Source organism: Cariama cristata, unplaced genomic scaffold, assembly GCF_000690535.1.
Source record: "Cariama cristata isolate BGI_N322 unplaced genomic scaffold, ASM69053v1 scaffold11355, whole genome shotgun sequence".
Taxonomy (NCBI): domain Eukaryota; kingdom Metazoa; phylum Chordata; class Aves; order Cariamiformes; family Cariamidae; genus Cariama; species Cariama cristata.
Window position 1 is genome coordinate 64,725 of NW_009619262.1, and position 17,114 is coordinate 81,838.

Below are 17,114 nucleotides of genomic sequence, written 5' to 3' on the forward strand. Positions count from 1 at the left end.
CTATTTCAAACGCATTGTGTTACTCACCCTAGTACGGGTTATTAGATACCTGGCAAAACATATGAACTCCCCACCTTGCTTTTGCTTCATACTTCCCATGCACTTGGATTTCCAACCTTGATTTCACTAAGCTTTTTGACAGAAGTGGTCAAGCCCATAGAACTGGTTTGTAGGGTAACACACCCTTTGAGGAAAGAACGCTTCATTTAAGCTCCCACAGAATAGCCAATAATTACTGTTTAGCCAACACTGGCAGATCTTTGCAGCCCTGACATCCAAAGCATTTGGGCATGGCCAATGAGTCCTTCAGTATTGCACAGAGCCCACCTGCCAGCCTGGACCTCCTTGTCTGCTGCAGCACAAAGAGGCAAACTCAAGGCCTCCAGCTTCATTAGCTGAGCTCTCGCTGGAGCTGAACAACCTCAATTTTGCTCCAAGCATGGCCTTTTGGAGAAAAGCAAGATGCTTTGATAGAGATAGGGGAGCTGTTGAAGAAAGCACAGCCCTGCAAGCATGAAATATCGCCAGCACCCACACTGTGTGGGTCCACCACTCCAGCAAAAACAGGGTGAGGATAGACAGGACCATGTGCGATAACCATTACCCAACCTTTCCACTCCATTAGCCCAGCAGAGGATCACAGCACTGATGGGAACCTGCTGGATGAGAGGCCAAGGACCAAGTTACTTATTTCCCCCCCAAAGCTGCAGTAGGATTTGCTTTCTGGGGTGATTTTTCCACTGCTCCCCCAGCAGCTGGTCAAACGGCTGCAGCTACTCTTACTAATGCAGCTCCTTTCTTTCACATGGTGCTCAAGAGACTTTTTCCTCTAGGAAATAGTTAAAAAAAAATAAATCTGTTGGTTCAATGGAAATACCCACAGTGCTCCTCCAATTGCATCTTGCTCCTTTTCTCTGCTACTGGAAAACAGGAGCACTGCATCACTAGGGGCTTGGCCAGAATTGCTCCCTTATTTGGGATGGAACAAGCTTCCCACCAAAGTTAGTGGAGAATATTCTCTTTAACCTCTCTTGAAAGCCAGAAAGCATTTAGCAAGGTGAGCAGAGAAACCTCTCCATCCATTGTGACCAAACTATTTAGCTCTGTTTCAGAGGTACAAATCCAACACAGGGGTCAAGGCATGCTTGGCAGCTCCTGCCTGTTGCTTGTACAGCTGATAACCGGTCTACCTTTGCCAGAAAAATAAGTCTTGCCACCATTCAGGTTGATTTAGATCCTTATTAAAGCCAATATGAGCTCTTGGGGCTTGCAGAAAGAGTCCAGTTAGAGTCTCACAAGCTGCCACATCTCAGCCAAGTGGCAGAGGACACCCCAGTGCAGATGCGAGATAAAACAGCGTTGGCTTCACCCATGCATTTTCCCCTTACATTTGTCATGACTCTGCTATCATACAGCAATTCAATTTTGGTGCCTCAGTTTCACGTACAGGCCCTTAGGGACCAAGAACAAATGTTTTTTAACATCTGCAGGCAGGGTCTTTGCTTGAAGGCAAAGGATTTCCTATCAAGCCCAATCCCCGGCAGACAACTGGGCGTACACAGACCCCATTACAGAGACTGAGCCCTGGCTCAGAGCTCTGCCCATCAGCTCGCAGCAGAACCACATCTTGGATGAGTTGCAAAAAGCCTCCAGTCACCAGTACTCAAAAAAATCACTTCCAGTTTTAATGAAATGCATTTCAAGTACCTGACTTCCAACCAAAATAGCAATAGTTTAAACACAAGGACAAGTGGCTGTAAATGAACACATGGGAAGCACCAAGAGCTTTGGGCTATAGCAACCTGAACATCAGCCCTGAGATGCCATAAGGCTTCGCTGCCAATGCAACAGCTTGCTTACACCTGAGAGTCACTGGCATGTAGGCTAACTGTTGCCAGGTACATGCTGATATCACTCATTTTTTCCCCTCTGAAAAGCAGCCGATCAGGCAGCAAGCACCAGCAGTTGGTGCTATCAGTCCCTGCCTGCTCCATGCCCTGTGGGAGCAGACTGGGGAGGATGCAGCCTGATAACCAAGCTGTCATCCCAACACAGGCACAGCTCCAGCAGGATTGGTACTACTCACATGTTCACATCCCACCAGAGCCTGGTCCAGCCCCATAGCCAGCATCATCCTTTCCCATCGCTAAATCTGTGGCTGGACAGTTTAGTTTCTGCTACGTATACAGTGAGCTGAGCCAGAGGGAACTGAAGCACATAGGGGAAAGAAACCATGGCCCCAAATGAGATGTTCTCCCCCAGATCAAGGTTTAATCACAAAGAGGTGATTAAAGTACACTTTGTTCACATCAAGGTGAATTTCATCCCTCCAATGTGAAACCTGCTTTTTAATCCAGCATCTTCCCCTCCCCTCCTTCTCCTGCCATGACATTTACTCCCTCCCACAACGTTTTTCCGTTTTGATTATGTTTGTGCAATTGCACAATTTTCTTTTCTCCTGGAGGTAAAAGGGCACAAAATACCCTGACGGGTGAAACGCTGAGATTTTTCCCTTCCTCCCAGTGCATCCCTGACTCAAGCCCAGGTCTTACACTGCAGCTGCCCTTTTCGGTGCTGTCATTGCCTTGTGTTTCCCCATCAAGCCAATTCAGAGTCTGAAAAGGGCAGCACAGCTCCACTACATCAAGGAGATAGGATTAGATCTAATCTTGTTTATCAGCACAATTAAAGCTCTCATTCAATCTTCTTCCCAGACTCCGGAGGAGGAAAGAAAAGATCCAAAGCTCTTGTCAACTCTGAAGAGGAATTAAAAGTTCACATCAAAGTCACTGCAGTCAGGATGAGTGTCACAAGTCAGCAGTACCTGTTCCAACTAGAAACCAGGTGTTTCCTTTTGTATATTAAAAAAAAAATCTCAAAATACGTATTACTCTTTCATTAGACAAACCCCTACAGCCCCATCCCTGCAATGACTGCAGCAGCACATAAAAAAGGCTTTCCAGCAGCACCAAACAAGCACGACGTAACATGAAAGGCACTGTCTCAGAACTCAAAGTCCTCATCGGCCATGTCAATTGCCCAGGCAAACTTCTCCCTCTGCGTCTTGTTGTAGATCTTCTCGATGGGCACGCCAAACTTCTTGCACCTGTACAGACCACAAGACCACAAGTTGGGATGCGGTACCCATCCCTGCTCTGCTCCCACCGCAGCAGCGGCATCTTTCACCCTCGCAAACTTCTTAGCCCCAAGCTCCTTAAGTAATTAACTTTGTGCCACTGCCAATAAAGACATGCAAAGTGACCCCTTCGTGCCCTAAACCCAGAAGGAACATCCTGCAAACAGTTATTTTCGGCAAGGAAAGCCTTAGCTTTGGATTTTACCGGCCTCCCCCAACATCTCCAGGGCTTGGCATATTTCTCTGGACAGAAATGAAGTTTATTCCTTTCCCCCAAAGGCCAGGCACATGTTTATCCTCCTCCTGAGGCAGTGCTACGTGATCTACACATCTCTAAAGCAACATTTGCCCCATAGCACGCCCAAGATTTACCAAGCTATGCTAATCCTGGGGTCCAGGTAATTCAGCTTGGATGTGCCCAGAGCTATCTGCTTGTTCTCCTCCTTATCTGTGGCCTGGACGTTCAACTTGGCCAGCTGCTCTTCCAGCCGCTTCAACAGCTTCTTTTTCTTCTGGACATTGCTGAGGGTAAAGGAAGAGCAGCAGAGCATGTTAAAGAGGAAAAGCAGCAGCAGAGGTAAAACACAGAGCGGTTCCCCTGGTGTGCTCTTGCCTGGGAACATGATAGGAAGCCAATGAGTCCTATAAGGCCTGAGCCTAGAAATACTCCAGAATGACAGAGTCAAAGATGCCATTCAGCACTAACCTCTTTCTCATGTACTTTGACCCGATAAGACACTTTTATAAAAGTGTTATTACCACCAAGGTTGGGCAAGTACAAAATCCAGCATCCAGCAAAGACCACCTCCCTCAAATCCAGGCTCCACAAGCAGCGACCATCTCTGACAACCTCCTCCGCATCTCACCAACACAGAGCATGAGCGGAAAACAAGAAACTCCAGAGCAAAACATAAAATACAAATCCTGTTTCTCTCCTCCAGCCTCCTCCTGTCCCTGGGCAGGATGTCACATTTGGGCTCTGGGAGAGGGGAGCAAATTTGGACAGACCCCATGCAATGACTGCTCCAGAGATCAAATAGACCACAATCCACCAACTTCAGTGTCCCGCAAGAAAAACACGCATCGAGACCAGTTTGTGTACCCCCAGCACAACCTCAAGTTAGGCATCCTTTGCACCACAGCATTTGTAGGATAACTCCAAGCCAGGAGCTTGGGTTGAAGTCTCAGTATTCAGTGAGGTGTGCCCCATGACAAAGAAATCCCCCTGAAGGAGCAATTTGCAATTCTACTGTTGCAAGGAGCCATCCACAAGACCTCCACCCATCTATCTGCCAGGGGACAAGAGGCACTTGATACCCAATATGGGCATTTCTGCTCCGATGAGCTGCACATATGGTGTTGGACCGCACCATCCCCACCTGCAGGCCCTCTGCTAAAGAGGATTGTAAGGAAGAGTCACTCACACTTCTGCTTTGGCATCTTTTGTGTCTTCAAACTCATCTTCAGCTTTTTTCAGCTCTTGCTGGGCTTCCTCCACCTGTTGCTTCTTGGCATCGATCTGGGAAGGTAAACACGAAGTCAGACCATGCTCCTGTCCTCCTTGGAGGTTTCAGCTGCCTCCCAAAAAAACCACTCCTCAACTTCTTACCAGCCCTACTCCAGCCCCAGCAACTTGGCCCTGCAGCACCAGTGGGAGCTCAAGCATCCTCAGGGCACAGAGGCCAGAAACACTTACAGCTTTTATCTGTTCACCTTGTGCAACTGCTCAAGACTGGCTCATGGCAGTGCTGGAGCCCTCTGCAAAGTCCCAAGCTCACCAGCGGAGTCTGAACAAAAGCTGAAGACAATTAAAAGTGGTGGTTTGAGGTATTTGCATAGCAGACCCATGAATTTTCAGCTGGTCCTCTTGCAAACAGCCAGATGGGAAAACCAGTTTCCCTGGTCCCAAGCCAACTGTATCGAAGCTGTGCCATCACAAAAGGCACCCAGCTTAGTTTGAAGACACCAAGTGATGAAAAAACCAAACTGTGCCAAGTGCACTTCATCCAGGGTTTGAGCTTACCCCGTCCTTCTCCACCCCTAGGTTGCTGATGTCTGCACTGATTAAGAAAGCCTCTACTCCTGGTTCATTCGCTACCACGCTTGATCAATGTGATCTCTTTAGGCATTAGGTTATTCACCCTCCCTTTCCCCATGACCCCCCTGCCCCCCAAAAAATATCAGAGGTGAGATCAGGTCTAGGGGTCTCAGTTTGGCCTGTCTCACCTTGGCCTGGAGGTTTTGCATTGACTTCTCAAAGGTTTTCGGTGTAGACCTCTGATGGTTGCACAGGATGGCCACAGCTCGGTTAGCTCGGTTGTAGGAGAGGAGCTTTCCCGCAACATTGTCTTCAGCTGGAAATAAATGGAAGCATCACTAGGTCTCCTTTCTGGGAGCTGGGGAAGGCAGGGAACAGACCAGAACAACAGCAAGTTGTTTGGCTTTCCCAGTCTTTCTCAGGGGAGAGCAATACTGGTTGTGGACATTGGCGAAGGACACTTGAGCATCACTGGATCTGATACCATGCCTCATCGCTCACGGCATGCAAAAATAATGCAACCAACCTGCAACGCAAGGAAGTGGGGAAAAAGAAATACTCTCATCTTGCCTATCAGTTAGTCAAACTATCAGTGAGTGGGTAAGTATTTCTCACTTAACACGGTTCCCAATCTGCTGCATGTCCCCGTAAGTTACATACTACCCTACAACGTGGTGCATCACCTGCCAAGGAGGGGCAGGCGCTTCTAGGGACCCCAAGGGAATGGATGGACATTGCTGAGCCCATTGACCTCAATGCAGGTGGTAACACCATAAACACTCGTAGTAACTCACAGTTAGTGAGTGCCTTGAGCTGCTCCTGCAGCGTGATGGAGGCGTTGTAGGTCCTGAACACTTTGGCAGTCAAACCATCCATCAGACTCTGGAGGTGTCTGTTCAAGATGGATGTCTGGAGGAAGGAAGATAGAACAAAGTTTAGGGGAAAAGAAGGAAGAGAACAAGCAGATGCTGGGACAATAAAGCACTTGCTTTTCAGACCATCTTCTGCCTAAGCAACCAGATCAGGCATTAGAACAAACCACTATTGTACCTTGCAGATCTACTTGTTAGGTCAGTCCTTCATCTAAAAAAAAAAAAAGGCACAAATTCCACCTAAACCCACAAAGAATTTCTCTGGAAGTCAGCAATTTCTGCCCATCTGTGTCCAGGAGAACACATCTCACATCCAATATCACATCTCACGTATGTCACATCCGATATCTCTGTTCTATGGAGCACATGGGGCTGCAGTTGGACTGGAAATGGAAGATGCTAAGAGTCACCTGGGGTTTGGAGGAAGCCTTACTTGTACCAAGTAAGCCTATCACAGATAAATCCTACATAACCAGAGAGGAGTAGCCTCTTCAAAGGAAAGATGGGCAAAAGTGGCTTGGTAGGAGATGCAGGCAGAGGGGGAGCATGGGTGGCAGCACCCTATATCCCTTACTGAGGAAGAGGAGGGAGGAAGTTTTTGCAGGGGAGTAGCTCAGGAGGGAAGGCTGCAGCACACTTCTTGAGCATCATTCTGCTCTGGCAGCCTCTCACACTTCTGCTGAAACCCATCAAGGTGTGAAAGCGTCAAACAGCTGAGGTTCAACACCTCCAGCAACACCCTGTGCAACATGTGTGTGGGCAGGCCTGCCCAGGCTTAAAAAAAAAAAGCCCAAGCAGGTGAGTTAGAGGAGGGAAGGAGCAGAAAGCCACCTCCTTAGGGACACAAGTTACTCATGGGTGCAGGCAGGCAGCCAAGCCTTCATTCAGAGAAGCAGAGATGCTACCAGTGCAGAAAGAGGATGGAAAAGAATATCACAGCATCCCAACAGGGTGTTCAGACAGTTAGAGTGGTATCTCTAGTGGGGAGATTGTTAAAATTGGGGTAAAGGATGACACTGATGCAGCACCACAGCTTGAGAGCCTGCAGGCTGGACGGGCGTGTCATGGGTTTGCTTCAACTCCCTTTAGGTCCCTCATCAGTGCTATTTCAAAAGCTTAGAGCTGGTAACTCACATTGAGCCTGTCAAAGAGGTCATCTCCTGGATCCTTGTTCTTCATGAATAGTTGCAGGTTCTTGAACACCTAAACAGGAGGAAAGGACAGCTCTGGTCAGGGACAAAGGAGCAAAGTGTTCCCAGATATTTCCCTCATCTCCATCTGCCTCCTCATCCGGATGGACTCTGATTCAGACTCGTGTAGCACACATCCTACTACACCACCAACCTTCTCAACTTCAAGGGCTGCCACTGGGACCTCAAAGCCACTGGTGCCACAGGCTGTTTTCCCCCCCATCTCTTCTATCCCTGGCACTCCAGTTTCCCAATAAACACCATTAAAATCGTTTATCTCATGGGCAAAGGAAGAAATAAAAAGTCAATGAGGACAATTCAAGTCCTTATGCCCATCAGTCAACTGAGGATGCTCCAGCATGAGGCAGGACTTCTCTCACAGTTCATAGGCTAGGACAACCTTTGAAAGCCCTACCTCAAAGTTCCTCTCTCTTCTCCAGGACAAGGTCAGCATGTGTGTGTCCTTGTCACCCAGCACTCTTACATCCCACACGCACGTTGCCACCATGGTGTTAAAGCACAGGAGGCATCTTTGCAACAGAAGGCAACTTTGCAAAAGGTTTCAGGTGCAGATTTGGGACTGATGACCACTGAGGGAACCGAGCCACCCAGCTAACCCTGCACTAAATCGCCATGCTGGCCACTGTCTCTATTTCTGCCCCACTCACCAGCTTCTCCACTGACACTTTGTTGTAGTAACGGATCGAGTCTTTCCCAAGGAAGTCAAACTCCACCACGTGCTCCTGCCCATCCAGCTCGGGGTGCAGTTTGATGTGCTCCACGCGCAGGGAGCAGCAGCCAACCGTGTCCGCAGTCTCCCCCTCCTCCTTCTCATTGCCAGCTCGCAGGGCCAGCTGGAAGGAAACAGCAAGTCATCCATCCCAGCCCACCTCAATTCCCCTTTCCAAGGTTATTAAAGTGGATGTGGACACCAGATAGAAAGAAGAAAAAAAAAAAAAGGAAAGCTTTCTCAGGACAGTGCCTTACTGAATGGTTGCTGGGACCCTGGTAGAAACCAAGCAGTGACTGCCTCCATCAGCAGATTATTTTGCTGTTCTACAAAACCTTAAAATCCCCCCCAGAATAAAGTTATTCAGCTCTCCACTGGGGCCTTTGCCATCACGCAGAGACACCCGTGCAGGTAAAGTCCGGGAAGGACAGTACAGCTCCTGCACTGCTACATGACTGCATCCTCATAGAAGCATCAGCAGATAGCAGGAGTCACCATCCTTCACGATCACTGCCAGATTCCTCATGTGGAACAACCCTTGCTAGTGCAACCAGCAGATGCTAAAAAAAACATACAGGGTGGGGTGGATCAGGCAAGTTAAATCCCAGCCTCCGTACAGATGGGGGACCTGGGGGCCAGGGTGAGGCTGGAGGTACCTTATCAATGAAGTAGAGGGCCACCGCTCTTTGCCGCTTCTTCATCTCCTTGGACTTCCAATCGGCTCGGTACTGAGAACGGATTTTGTGGACAACATCCTTTAAGCGACGAGCTACCTCATATTTCTGCCAGTCCTTCTCCCCCTGGAAAGAGAGGTCAAGACTTTTTCACCCAGTGCCCCATCTTCCTTCCACCTCTACCAGTCAAACCCTGTTCTGGGAACACCTCCAGCATCTAAAAACTGCTCAAACTCCATTTTTTTTCTTGGGAAAAATCCATGAAGTGGAAAAATCAGAGCATAAACAGCTCACCTAGGCTTCCTGCTGGTTCTGCTGGACCTGGGATCCTGGCCAAGTCTGAGCTGCTCATAGTCTGGAGGTGTCCTCCACCAGCTAGCAGCCAGCACATAGCACATGAGGAGCCAGGTGGTCAAGCACTGCATGACCACAGCCACTGCTGCTCAGATACCACCAACGTGGACTGGCATAATGCACTTGCTCAGTTGTGTCCAACTTGCGTGCAGTGCCCTTACTAGCTTTAAGGGCTGGAAATAGCTTTAAATCCCCTTTCCCTCCCTCCCATGACACTACAGATGGCGATCCCACCTTCCCGTACCCTCTATTTACTGGCATAAATTAATTCAACCCTATAGACTTTGGTCCCTGTGGACCCTTCTCAGCCCCTGCCTGGCTTTCAACAGCCTTCCCTGGACACACATGAGCAGCATGTCCCAGGGATGGCCCTGCCAGTAGCAATCCATCTCCTCAAATAGCCTTGATGGTTAACAATCATCTCATCCTTTTCTCCTCACCACCTAATGGAACACCAATTAATTTAGTTTAACACCTTTTCTTCTTTTTTGGAGGGAAAAAAAAAAGTATATTTTTGTTGACATGCCACATCTCTGCTTTCCCCTGATCTTTCCACCTGGCAAAAAGCCAGCGGCCCAAAAGGCAACAGCTCTGTCTGAACAGCAGCATCCTTCCAACCTTCAGCTTGGAGCTGGGGTTCAGCATGATGTACTTGAAAGTGTTCTGGATGTTTTCTGTCCACGAGGCCAGCCAGGTAACCGTGTTGTCGAAGCGCACCTCCTTCCACTTGTGCCCTTCTGGTGGCTCGGGAATCTTGGAGTCCCTGCAGGTAGAGCAGAGTTACAGCCCTTGGACCATGAAGAAGAAACGGGTCATCAGCTCAACTGCTTCTTCACAGTCAGCCAAGGATGGTCAACACGTTGTAGCATTACTTACAGAAAACATACAGCCCACCCAAAATTGCTCCACAACACAATCAGGTCTTTATCATTTGGATGCTGGGGAACAACAAGAGAACTTTCTGGGCTGGTGAGGAGTGTTTTGAATCAAGGCCACAAGATCTTCGTATGAGTGATTTAAGACCAAATCATCTCATGTAACTTAAAGGGCAAACACTCTTAACTCAATCACTGTTTTTCCTCCCTCCAGTGAGTGTCCTAATGCTTCCAGCCAGCACAAGGGACCCATAAAATGAGGAGGAATGACTCATTTGGAAGAGGAGCACAGGAGAAGGAGTACAGAGTTGTCCTTTCTTCAAAGAGACCAGGAGGTGATAGAAGGGCTCCAGCGAGTTCAAGCCTCCGGGTGTGCAAAGCAGTGATTGTAGGAGATAGCAAAACCTCACAGCTGCTCCAGGCAGAGATGTGCTATTTACTCCGGTCCCAAAAGCACCCCCACAAGCTCAGCTCTTTCCGTGACGACTCACTTGCTGCAGTTGATAACAACATCTTCTGGCATGATCCTCTTCTTCAGCATGCCCATTTTGGGGTGGTCGCCACGTCCACGAAACAACCCTGGCGGCTCAGTTTTGAAGTTGCCTATCTTCTCCCGGTGCCCATCGAGGATGCAGTACCCATATTCCTCCTGGATCTTCTCCGCCTCCTCCTTCAGTTTCTGAAACAAGCACCATCCCATCATCATCCTCCAGGAGAGAGCTGAAAACCCATGACTTGTGCCTTGCCCGTCACTGCCCTTCTTTCCCCAGAGAAAGCAAGACAGGAGAGGCAGAGTTCAAAGGACTGGAGGAAGAAGCAAGGATGGGCCTAAGTCTGTTCTCAACACACGGCTCAACTCCCACTCACTTCAAACCCTCACAGTGATGCTGTCCCAGCATGATATGCTGATGGAACAAGTCTGTGTGCCATCAGCCCCTTAGCAAGGTCCACCATCCTCTGGACAGAGCAGGAGCCCAAATCATGGTCCGAGGATGACTGGTACCCTGCAAAGCCGTGAAACGTGCAGCATCTACAGATAAACTTAACGAAGAGGGGTGTGATGGTCACCGAGGCAGAGCTGATCCAAAGGCCAAAGAGGTCCTAGGTCAAGGCATAACACCAGGAAAGGAGACAAAAGCAGGAGCCAAAATACCCTAAGCTGGTCCCAAAGCATATCACCCAGTCCTAGACGTCATAGGAAACAGTCCTCACCTGCTTCTCCTCTTTGGAGAGTGCTTTCCGTGCCTCACTTTTGTCCACAAAGTACTTGTGGATTTCCCTGAAGTCACACTTGTCCAGGTCCTTGATTATCTTCTGCTCCTTTGAGGTCATCTCCTGAGCAAGAGATGAGATGGGCTGGGTAAAGCAAGGAAGCAAAACCGACTCCGCACAGAGCTGCTGCTTGTGCTTCTCCTTCACAGAAAAGGAAGGAGACACATATGCCAGTTCTTCAGAAAAATCAGAAGGAAGCAGCCACCCCAGCTATCACAACCATATCCACTCACGGGCAGACAAAGCTGCCACGGCCGGAGGCCAGGCTGTCTCTGGACACCTGAGCCTGTACCCACGGAGAAACAAACCACAACCATCTCTGGGGTGGAACAACTTCTAACCTCTGCTGTGGAAACAAGCGGTCCCCAAGCATTACTGCAAGCAGTCTGCAGCGACTGCAGAAGCAGCACCAAAGGCATCCGAGGGCACATAAACTTGCCCTAGTAGGGATCTTGCTTTTATTTAGGGACTGAGCTGTGGTGCTGTGGGACCCTGAAGTTAATCCTTCAGAGGGACACATGCGCAAACCATTTGCAAAGCTGTTTGCGAGACCCGACACCTGCTTTCTTAGGTAGCATCGCTAAAACTCAGAGGTAGTGCAAGTCCCAATGTGAAGCCCTCAAGGATGCTGCAGAGGGCAAGCCCCAGCCCAAACCCACAAGAAGCAGGGAAATAAATTGTATAATTTAGAATCTCGCAATTATACGATTATAAATAAAGAGCCAAACCGCAAAAAACCTCATCCCCTGCATCCCACACCGCAGCCTAGGGTCTGCCTGGGGATGACAGGTTTAATGTTGCGTGTGTAACGCAGAGGATGAAAATCACAGGGAAGATACCTTCCTCCAGTCATTGAAGAAGTTGTTCTGGAAGATCTCCTTGGTTGTATATTCATGATCGAGCATTTTGGCATAGAAGGTGGCAATTTCTTCCGTGGCCAGGCTCAGCTTCAGAGGTTTGCCTAGGAAGAGAGAGGTCCTTTAGCATCAGTTACAGGGCAACCCAACCCCGCAACCCCAGGCAGTTGTTTGGTGAGTCCCCATGCTCAGCACAGTGCCAAAACAGGGACGTGGGGTGAGAACAGACACTCTCACCCAGCACCCTCCCTGCACCAGGCACAGCCTCGTCTGTGGTTCAATACACAGAGCACTTGGCACAGCAGGATGCTGCTGCAGCCCATCTGCAATCACACACTTCATTTTCTTTTCCAGGAGAGTGGAAATCCTGATTTATGTTAAGGTCACTGAGCCACGGGGCTTTCAACAGCCACCACACCATGATGAGTCCCAAACTGACACCTCCACAGGATGAGAGAGCAAGATTTGCTTTCTGACCATGATCACTTCCAGGACCATGCTGAATATCCAGGATTCCACTGGGAGAGGTTTCATCTCCAATACTTCCCCATGCAGATGGGGGAATCATGGGGAGCTCAAAGCTGAGATTTGTGCAACTGATACAAATGCAAGAGCCTCTTATGGTTGTCCAGTGGATCTTGGATAATTTCTTAGAATTGGCAAAGCCACCATCCTCTCCTAAGCTCTTTGGCTAGAGCAGTGAAGTCTAGTGAATCCAAGGAACATCTTGGCTCTTCCTAGGAAACCAATAGTGTGAAATAGCTTTTCTAGGCAAGCTGCAGGAGAAGCACCCTGTAGAACTCCAGGGAATGGTCCAGTCCTACCTGTACCACACTCTGTTTTTTGGGGTTCCTGACCTCCACCTGAACTACAGGACATGGTGGGTCACAGCCTTATAATGGCCCCATGACAGCCTACAACAGCTCAGCCATGCTCCCTTCCTACTTGGGGTTGTTACCTGTCCATAAACACTTTTTCATCCAGGAATGATGACACCTTTTAGCAAATGAGCCAACATCACCCAAGATTCCAGGCCAAAGCCACCAGCCTAGATGCACACAACATACAGATGAGTCTCCAACAGCTCAGAAGCAACACAGAAGGTCCAAAACCTATGCAGGACCGCATACAGCTGCCAGGGCTCCTCCTCATAGAGCCAAAAAAAGTCTGACAGCCCCATCGATGTCCCAGCAGTGCCCTCTGGTGACAGCATTCCCAGACCCAAATTGGCCTTTTATTTTTTCTTACTGTAAAAAACCCAAAATATAGGAAGTCTCAGTGAGGAGGATGAGGAGGACCAAGATCCCATGGGACTGTGGTCACCTCCCATCTCCAGCATCCCTTGGTCAAGCCCCCAAGACCCTTTTGGACTCCTTCCCTTCATCTGTCAGAAAACAGTTCAGGGATGAAGCTGAGGGTGGGGAGGAAAAGACAGCCCAGCAGTTATGGTAGGAAAGCAAGGAGGACAGCAGAGACCTGGATCTGTCCTGTCAATCTCAGCCCCTCACTGGTGCACTGAGTTGCTGTAAGATGATGTGTGGTGGCCCCGGGGATGACATCAGGAGACATGACCAGGAGCTAGGAGCAGCCCAGCCAAACCTTGCAACATCTTGGAGGACAAGTGATGTGTCAGTTGCTGAGGTCATGAGGCAGGCAAACTGCAGCTCTCAAAAGCAAAAATCACATTTTCCCAGCTTGTGAGGAAACCATGCGTGAACTCACTTAAAGCTCAAACCCAAAAGGTATCTTAATGAGAAAAAAAAAATTCTTTTTTTCTCTCTAGTCCATCTTCACAAGAGGTACACAAGGACTTCAGGCAATAGCATCAAGATGCATTGCTTCCTCTCAAGAAACTTAGCATCCAGCCCCACCACTGCATGCCCTGCAGCCAGGAGAGGCTGTCAGCAGAGGTTTGAGTCCCAGATCCACACATGGTTGCATTACAGCACCCTAAAACCAGTTGCAGGCAGGAGCCCCCACCCTGCTTGGGGTGCTCTGCATGAATGCCTGAAGCACCCCGCAACTGTCAGGGGCTCATTAGCTCCCCAATTACCCTATAACTCCTACAACACACAAAACTCTCTGGCTTTAAACCAGGGTTCAGGCTTTATCCGATGGGATATTTAGGCCTTTTAATCGTTTGTGGTCTGCAATACTTCCCCTCCAGTACAAGAGAAGATATGGGCTCTTTGGCCAGGCAGGGGACAACTCCACGTGCCCCAGGTCCCATCACAAGGCAGACATACCATCGTAATAAAAATGCACATCATCAGGCAGCGGCTCATAGAGGGGGGCAAAGTAGGGTCCTCGGTGCTCCAGCTGGGTCCACTTTACCCCATCTTCTTTCTTCTCCTCTTCCCACCTGGGACAGATGCAGAGGGACTCATGAGAGCATCCCAACCCTGTAGTCTGGGACCATCTCCCAAGGTCACCCTGGGAAAATGCTCTGTGAGCAGTGACAGTTGCCACAAAACCCAGGTGAAATCCTATCGTCTCTGCGACTGCCTCAGTTTCCCCATTCTTTCAAACAAGGAAAACAATGCAACCCAGGGAAAGATGTCTTGAGGAAGGGGACACACTTGGCGCGGTGACATGGATGGACACAGAGGGAGAGCGAAGGGATGGATCGGTCAACCAAACTCATGAGCACAGGCAGAGAGACCCCACTGCCAAGCCACGAAGGCTGCTCAGTTTGCACAGAAGGGGCTGCAAGCACTAAAATATACCCTCCCTTCCCTCCCCAGCCCTCACTGCCTCCTTTTTAAAAAAAAAAAATAAAGAAAAAGAGGTTCAGAGGTTTGTGTGTATATGCTGGGAGATGAGCAACACGCAACGTTCATGACTACTTATACCTACGATCTTAATGCAAATAAGTTCTTAATGCACCACTCCAGAACAAGCAGGATTTTAAAGTCATTGCAAGCCTTAGCTGTGAAATGAAGGGTTGTTTGTTTTTTGTTTTTTTGTTTTTTTTAAAGTAAAAAAAACCAAACACCCACTCTGAAGATCAGAAGAGCATTAAAAGAGAGAGCACAGGTCAGGGACAGAGGTTTGCTGGGAAGCGTTGCTGGCAGCAGCGCAAGGGACCAGGCAGGGGATCTGCACCCTGCAGCTCAGCACCAGCCAGGCTGGCACTGGCTCCTTACCCCCAGCATCTCTGGAAAAAAAAAACAAACACAACAAACAAGGATTGCTGGAGAAACACAGCAAAATTTCATCCCGGAGAAGAAAAATCCCTGTGTTTCTCGCTCAGCGGTGCCCCGGAAGTATTTCCGACATTTCTCCTCCCCATGGGAAGCGAGGTGGAATAAGTGAATTGCATCAGAAGCTGCATTGTGCCAGGAAAACATAGGGGTGGGGTGGGGAAAGAAGATATTAAAGAAAAAAGTCAACAAACTACAGAAAACTTGGCTGAAAACATCAGAAGCAGGCAGCCACAAGGGTGATGTGCAGGACACACTGTAAGGGCTCCGTCTCTCCTCCTAAACCCACGCAACCCTCCATCCCGGCAAAGCATCGCCCGCACTCACCTGCTGCAGCCCCCCGAACCTGGTCGGAGGCAAATGGGGGTGAGCTGGGGGTGATGGACCCTGCGGCCAAGCAGCGAAGAGGCAAGACACCGGTACATGCCACCGACCACCCAGAGAGACAGCGAGGCTGGTGGATGCCCAGGTCACCCCAAGCATCCTGCCCCAGCACCCTGCTACCCACCAGGGCATGGTGGTGGTGGTGCCCGAGGCATCGCCGTGAGAAGCCACCGCTATGTCCAAGCAGTCCAGGTTGTGGCACTCCCCACGTGCCAAGGCAGTGCAGCCTTCTGGGAAATGTAGTCCTGTACGTGTTTTGGGGCAAAACTGCTGTAAATGGAGCTGAAGCTACGTACTAGCCTCTTGCCTCTGTGCCAGGCTCCAGCCTGCCCCAAACAAGACATTGCCTAGCAAAAAAAAAACACCTGCATACTCCCACTTTTTACGCCACTCTGTGCCCCACAAGAGCTGTCCCAAAGGTTCAGGCACCCGTGGGCATCCCTGTCAGGGATAACACCCTAGCAGCTCCCCGCAACCCAGGTTTGTAACAGGCTCCAAAGCATCCAGCCCCCTAAATGCTCTTTCTCTGCCCCAGATATTGGGGTGCGCTGGGAGAGGGTGACACCAAGTGGCTAAAGCCACTGCTCCCTGCCACCTCGAAAAAAAAAACACCACGGCATCCATCAGCCCCATTCATACATCCTTTCCCAATGCTCTCCTATCCTTGCCTGGATCCTCCAAAAACTGCTGCAAAAATGGGGAAAAAGAAAAAATGCAGCCCCTCTACAACTCCCTGACATAGGTCCCGCTGTCTTGGAAGCTGTTTTATTACAGGAGGTTGTGCAAATCATCTCCTTCCATCATCCATGAGCATCTCCCTTCCCTGGCTGGGCACCAGCCAAGCCATTTCAGGAGGAATACATATTGTATATACTGGTATAAGAATAAAAAAACCTATTATACAAATACTGTTGTGTATTCAGAACTTCCTCCTATCTCTCACCTCCTCTTCCTGCCAAGAGTGTTGAGTTCAAGGCTTAAGAAAATGCAACAGAGAAGTTAAAAAATAGTAATAAAGATTTTTCACAGTTTTATCCTGAGAAATAAAACTAAAACTCCAATTGCGTTAGCGTGAGGGCTGCCCACAGGCCGAAGACACACTTACCATTTCCACTTGTTTTCTGCCTGTTCTTTCTTTTCTTCTTCCTTTTCCTCCTTTTTAGCCTTTTTGTTGTTCTTTTCTTCTCCTTCTTCCTTAGATTTCCTTTTCCGGGTTTTCTCCGGGGTCTCCTCCCCTTCACTCTTCTCTTTGCTCTTCTTCCCCTTCTCTTTCTTTTTCCCCTCTGGCTTTTTCTCCTTGATTTTCTGCTTCTTCACTTTCCCTGGAACATCTCCCTTCCCTGCCTCCTCCTCCACCTCCTGTCCAACCTCTACACTCTGTGTCTCTCCCCATCCTTCATCCCCTTTCTCATCCACCTCCTCTTTCTCCTCCTTTACTCCTTTTCCATCTTCCCTTTCCTTTCCCACCCCATCTCTCTCCTCTAGTTCATCTCCCACTCCTTTCTCCTCATCTGTCTTCTCCAGCTCTT

The 17,114-nt window shown here is 49.2% G+C and overlaps 1 protein-coding gene across 3 annotated transcripts; it reads right to left on the reverse strand.

Moving 5' to 3' along the window:
• Positions 1 to 2,892: 2,892 nt before the first annotated feature.
• Positions 2,893 to 16,899, reverse strand: TOP1MT (topoisomerase (DNA) I, mitochondrial). 3 transcript variants are annotated; one of them, XM_009701174.1, is made up of 15 exons: positions 16,827 to 16,899; positions 16,691 to 16,772; positions 14,245 to 14,360; positions 11,981 to 12,102; positions 11,082 to 11,204; positions 10,361 to 10,548; positions 9,613 to 9,757; positions 8,623 to 8,766; positions 7,905 to 8,090; positions 7,181 to 7,249; positions 5,969 to 6,083; positions 5,363 to 5,490; positions 4,561 to 4,655; positions 3,509 to 3,658; positions 2,893 to 3,106 (listed from the first exon to the last, which is right to left on the reverse strand). In XM_009701174.1, exons 4-15 carry the CDS (start codon positions 12,044 to 12,046, stop codon positions 3,004 to 3,006), a joined length of 1,512 nt encoding a protein of 503 aa, XP_009699476.1. In that variant the 5' UTR covers positions 12,047 to 12,102; positions 14,245 to 14,360; positions 16,691 to 16,772; positions 16,827 to 16,899; the 3' UTR covers positions 2,893 to 3,003. The 3 variants fall into 3 exon arrangements, with proteins under 3 accessions (XP_009699476.1, XP_009699474.1, XP_009699473.1); XM_009701172.1 differs by having other exon boundaries at positions 16,691 to 16,854; XM_009701171.1 differs by lacking the exons at positions 16,691 to 16,772; positions 16,827 to 16,899 and adding an exon at positions 15,529 to 15,626.
• Between the last annotated feature and the right edge of the window lie 215 nt (positions 16,900 to 17,114).